The 6,430-nt window shown below is 33.7% G+C and overlaps 1 protein-coding gene across 1 annotated transcript; it reads left to right on the top strand.

Moving 5' to 3' along the window:
- Nucleotides 1-258: 258 nt before the first annotated feature.
- LOC123527468 (uncharacterized) lies at nt 259-5,726 on the top strand. The gene is made up of 8 exons (XM_045306935.2): nt 259-409; nt 715-867; nt 1,530-1,609; nt 2,598-2,669; nt 2,921-3,158; nt 3,670-3,830; nt 3,956-4,228; nt 5,343-5,726. The coding sequence occupies exons 1-7, from the start codon at nt 361-363 to the stop codon at nt 4,130-4,132; spliced, it is 930 nt and encodes a 309-aa protein (XP_045162870.2). The 5' UTR covers nt 259-360; the 3' UTR covers nt 4,133-4,228; nt 5,343-5,726.
- Nucleotides 5,727-6,430: the final 704 nt, after the last annotated feature.

The following is a 6,430-nucleotide window of genomic DNA, read 5'->3' as shown; positions in this document are numbered from 1 at the left end:
TTCTTGGTCTACTTTTTCTGTCAGCATAAGTTATTAACTCAAACTTTTTTTCTTTTTGTTTTAATTTGCTTTGTTTTTACTTTGTGCTTTTATACGTGCCCCCGTCTTTTAAAGTTTGAAAAATAAAGGTTAAAAAAATACATTGCAGTTTGAGTGCTAAGAAATAAACCACATAAGATATAAATAAATTTGAATTACTCTCTTTAAATCATTTAATGTCAACTAGTCCATTTAGGTCAAAAGGCCATGGAGTAATCTTTAGACTTCTAAATACAGAGATAAAAACTGCAATGTGTCTCTATAATAATCTCTTTTCTTGATCTGTTATAAGACAGATATAGTTAATTTTAACGTCACTCTATGTTGACGGAATCAAGAAAAATGTTTATAATTTCATTGCTAGCTCTAGGTATGTCTTATTTTTTCTCTATCGTTGTTTACCACTTGATTAATTTCAGATTGTTCTTGTGTGGTAACTTTAAGGTGAAAGACTAGGATGCACACTTGGACTTAACTGCTTTGATATATGTTGCCTGTTTCTACGACAAAATGTAATAGGAACAAAAAATCGATCGGAAACCTACGAGAATTGAGTTATAAATTGTCATTTTAAAAAGCGAAATAGTGTTTTATTTTTTGGTTTTGTTTTCAAAACCTACACAGTATTTTACATGAGAGAACTTACAGTATAAATAAGGCATTTTTATATTACAGGCGTATTAGCGGGAATATCTGATGGCCAGCCAGTAAGCAATTGCACCGATCTTGATACCAACGCCTGCATACTGTTCCATAAAGCAAAACCTAACTTGTGCTCGATCCAAACTTACTCAGCTGACTCATGCAAGAGATTCTGTGGCAACTGTCGTAAGTTTGTAAGCGTTAATTGAGCTACAACTCTCTGACAATCTCCCTCAGTTCGGAAAAGGTACATGTATATCTTGAGATGCAGATCTTGAAAGATGATTTACAAATTACCTATTAATAGTACATACGGTATCACTAAATCAATTCATCAGGAAACTATAAAGAAGCTTCCTGAAAAGCGGTGATTCTTCACAGGTGCACACGCTACTCTGTCCCAAAATTCCCTTCCGCGAGGTGCCATAAATAATGCCCGGAAGACAGCTGAAGTTTTCTCCCCTACGAAAAACTTGGGGAGTGACGTTAAACTCAACAAAACATTATTAAATCATTTCATACTAGTTTACAATTCAGCATGCACATATTTTGCACATATTTTCTTTTTTGTTTGGTTTAACATTACATCACAAGCAAGTATTCGAACACACAGCGGTAAGGGCTTTGAAGTCAACTATATTAACTACTCGGTAACGGAGGCCCCTTAGCGTACTCAATGACTTAGTTGTTATAAAACTTTTGTAACAACATTGACAGTTTTTAAAACGGACCTTAAATTAATATGACATTTAATATATTCACGTTTCAATATTGTTAACAACGTGAAATCACATTAGTTTTGAGACGTATGTATAAATTCTAACAGATGTATGTACATTTCTATTCAGCTCTACAATGTTATATGTGTCCAACACCTGTTCTTGATCCTAACGACTGTAATACGACAACATCTTGTGCCACTGGAGAGGTTTGTATATCAATATTTGCAATTATAAGATATTATACAGAGGATTTTTGTTTGTTCCGGTGTAAGATTGACTTTATTTTACCGAGTGAACAGCTTATGTAATATTAAATGATGGTGTCCATGAGTGTACAAATGTAGTGTATTTCGATCTAACGTACAAAACAATCACATTTTCTTTTTATTTTATGATTTTCAATGGGCATATACCTATTTTACCCGAACAAAGTCACATAGATTGCGTCATGAAATGAAGTCATGATATCTGATATCTATGTTGAAAAATGTCAAATGACTTTTCCAGATCTGTTTTATGTTGGAATGTACGTCTTTATGTTCGTGTAGGTATTTATATGATTATACATCTCTATTTGTATTGCTTTTGTCTTTTCATTGATATATTCCAATATTTCAGTGTAAATATGCTTTTAATTTCCGCTTAAAGACGTATTACACTTCTTTTTTTCCGAGGGGAAAACTCTTTTCTGTTTTCCCAGTTGTCAGTATAATAGCGGTCTGATCGGAGATCAGCCCGCCTTCTAAACGTTCAATATAGTAACATTTTCAAAAGTTTTTATATATATATCTAGTAAAAAGCATCCAGTTTCAATGACTTGTAAGATATTGTTTCAAATACGAGTATGTACAAAGAACTTTTAAATGGATCTAAAACATTTAATACTATGGAAAAGACAGAAAACAGGAACTTAAAGGAAATCTCATGTGGCTTTAAATGATCGTGATGTAACTATCACGTGTTGCGATTATAGAAGAAATGGTTTATAATATACGTTAGAGTTTGTGCAGTTAGCGCATCGGGAATTAAAGTTCAATAATGTGTTTTCATATGAAAGACTATTTAAACATACTTAATTCTAACTACAATATGGATAATATCAGTCTATAAGCAGTCCATAAGAACCATTGATAATTGAATGAAATATTACTGTACAAGCTTATTAGGTATGTACATGTATTAATTTATCTATAGAAATGTTTGACAAAACATTTGATGGCACCAGATGGACACCACGAGTACATCATGACGTGTGGATCTGCGGATGTAAGATTATCATTTTGTTTCATCTGTAAATCATAGAACCGTTTTTGTATTCCTAAGCACACTAAACAGATATTCCAGCGCTACAGAATATATTTCAATTCAGGAACATCGGTTGATCAGTCTAAATACAAGCTGATTATTTAAACTATATAAGTTTTATTTATTAATAAGATAAGGTATTTTAATTTTAAGCCTATAACTACATCTAAACGAATAGGGTTGTAACACACTCTGTTGTATGACTATGATAGATTTGTCAAGGAACTTCACTAGGATTTCAAAGTAGTGTTATCGGCAAACGAGCGATGGCTGATGAACCTGATAACAATTCACATCAACGATATGAACGGGACATATTAATATCTTGTTGCGATACTGATTTCTGCAACATGCCGACGACGGCAACAACATATATCCCAACTCCGCCCGCATCTAGCATGCCGACGACGCCAACAACATATCTAACTCCGCCCGGATCTCTCCCTAATGGTATGTACTTTAATAATACTAGCTAACCTATACGGAGTAATCTAAGTAAGTTGTTTTATATTCTCCCTGACACTTCATTGACAGTGTCCAATTTCATAAAAATAAGAACATTTTCTATATTATATTTAGAATGTTCTAAATTTAGAATACGAGCAACGTAACGTAAACGTCAGATTCAAGTCATTTATTTATGAACATCTGATATTTTTGTCTTTGAAGGAATGGGTTATGTATCGCTTAGATTTAAAGGTATATGAAAGTAACTCTAAAATTATAGTCAAACTTACTTACTTGCCTTATTTGGAATTGTTAAACCAGTCAATTTATATTTCAACATAGTTAAATAGGTTTTGAGATTGTGAGTATTGCTTTATATATATTCAGTTTGGTTTGTTTTATATATAATACGCTGACTGTAATAAAATCTTGAAATCTTGAATATCACCTCGCATTCAGAAAGTGTTCAAATGTTTCACTCAGAAAACATGTTAAATGTGCTATTTTGTTAAAGGTTGTAATCGTGACATTGTGTTTGTTTTGGATTCCTCCGGCAGCGTTGGTTCCTCGAACTTCGGGCGTGTCCTTAACTTCGTGAAGGATATCGTGCGCCAACTTAATATTGGACCAACAAAGGCACAAGTCGCCATGGCTACATTCAGCTCTCAAACAACTGTAAATTAAATTTTGTTTCAAATGATTTATGTTCTTAATACCGATTGTATGAGTTTTCCCTTACAAAAGCATTACACCTAAAGAATAAGTTTCAGTGTAACTTTTAGGAGCATTGTACATTTCAGGTAAACTGGTATCTGAACAGACATACGTCTAAACAGGACTTGTTAACTGCAGTGGGCAATGTCTCATACCATTCGGGCGGAACACAAACAAGCAATGCGCTGAAAACTATACGCGAAAAAGTATTCACTCAGGCGCATGGGGACAGGCAATTGGCTAAGAATTTGTCATTGTTCTAACTGATGGCAGGTCAAACAATAGACTTGAAACAATCAAAGAGGCCCAGACACTACATTTGATCAGCGACGACGTCATAAGTATTGGCATTGGATCAGGTACTTTAATACGTATCACTTTAATGAGGAACGAAAGCTTAAATTATCTCCTAAAAACATATAAGTTCACAATCACCGCAAAGGGTAACCGTTTTTGTATCTTATATCAAATCCAGATGTATAACTGTCTTATATCAGTTCAAAAGATTGAATTACCTTCTATCAAATCAAAAGACATTTATATCAAGTCAAAGATACATGTTTATAAAAATCAGAGACGTACATTGTATGTTTTTATATTGTCAGTAATTTACATAAACCTTTACACTGCATCTATCTAGCATCGATGTCATAACCAATTTAGCCTATAGTTTTCCTGTCAAAATCCCAAGATCCTGAGAAAAAGACTATGCAAAATCACAATTTTAAAGGATTACGATCAATAGAATAATTGAATCTCCGGATAGTTTTCATTTGATTCATTTTTTTTCTGGTTGGAAATATTAAAATTGTTCTACTTATTCGGAATGTTCATGTTTTTTAACACCGATAACTTAAAGAAGCATAGTTTCTTGGTGACCTGATATAAAGTGTTTACTGTAGATTCAGATGAAAATACCCGGTTCAAAGTTAGCTGTTCTCTGTTGACAATTATTTACCAGGCATACTAGGACCGTACTTTAAAAATAATGGAATAAATAAAACAGTAACACGTTTGAACAAATTGCAAGAAAAAGATCATGAAATTAGCCGCTCCATGCGAACCAGTATAGTACATTTGCCACGAGAATAGAGTTAGAACAGCCTGCGCATCAGTGCAGTCTTGTCAGGATCTAAACTGTTCGCTTTCAAACCCTATTGTAATTGGAGAAACCGTTAGCGAACAGTATGGTTCCTGACTGGATTTGCAGGCTGGCCTGGATCCTTGCTAGTCGCAAATGCACTATGTTAGTTTTCTCATGGTGCGGCTCAATTAATTTAACCCTCCTGATTGATATTTAATTCCGTGCATGCTGATGTGTTGAGATAAATAACGTATAATGAAGCTATGGAAAATTGCTAAACCGAAACGACCTTTCATGGGTAAGCACTTGACAACTAACTTGCAAAAAGGTTGTAGAAGGTGACATAAAATTCCATAACTGAAGATGTTTTTGTATTTTTGTATGTTCAGGTATCGATATGAAGGAGATTCAAACCATTGCCACAGACAATCATCACGTGTTCGACCTGCATAGCTACAGCGCCTTGCATACCATATCCAGTGACCTGATGCGGATCATTTGTAATGCTTGAAATGGTGTTACTCTGATAACCGACCGTACTACACGATAGAAAAATATTATATTACTTATACTCTTTATCTTAAAAATGTGAATGATAAAAATTTTCAAAGTTCCAATTTCATATGATCCGATGCTATATAACCAAATACTTTTGCAGTTTGAAAGTCGTTTTTTTTGTGTTTAACATCAGTCTATGCGGTGCAGGTGCTAGTTTCCTTACAGGGTTTTGCCATTTAAAATTGAAATTTAAATAAATGATAATTGGAAAGTTATACGAATGACTCCTTTATTATCCTGCAAAGTTTTATTGAAAACTATCAGACCGTTTCAGAGATATTTAATTTTGTATAAGTTGTAGTCATATAGGCTATGTAAAGTACATGCAGTCATGAAAAGGGAAAACAAATCTGAAACAGGAGCGAAGATGAAAGTACATTATTAATTAGAAATTCCTGCAAGGGAAATCTGCAGGTTCAGATATAACTGTTCACATGTTGCAAAGTGAATTTACGAATAGTATGGTTCCAAGTCCTTAAAAACAGGTTCGTTCTGACAGTACCATCAAAGTAAATGGTGTTTATTTTTGCATGTCAACGGGTAGAACTCGTGCTATTCTCGCCTAGCACTTGGGTTTATGAAGGTACTTTCCCGATGGGTGCCTATCTCACTGACACTAGCCTAGAATGAAAATGTCACTGTACATGTTATACCCTATCCCTAGTTATTCTTATTTCATATTGCATAGATACTCCACATAATGTATGTTTTCATCAACGTTACAGAAAAAAACGCGTGAAATTCTCTTATGAACATCCGGTCTACAGTCATGTGTGCAGCAGTTTGCACATGTTAGGCGAAATGTAAAAATTAAAAACAGAATGCAAAATATTCAAAGTTTATACAAAAAAACTAAAAATGATAAAAATTCAACTCAAAATGATTTTGAATTTGAAGTCATACATTGGTATACATCTGT

Source organism: Mercenaria mercenaria, chromosome 14 (assembly GCF_021730395.1).
Source record: "Mercenaria mercenaria strain notata chromosome 14, MADL_Memer_1, whole genome shotgun sequence".
In the NCBI taxonomy this organism is placed as follows: Eukaryota; Metazoa; Mollusca; class Bivalvia; order Venerida; family Veneridae; genus Mercenaria; species Mercenaria mercenaria.
This window is presented reverse-complemented; position numbering and strand designations above follow the sequence as displayed.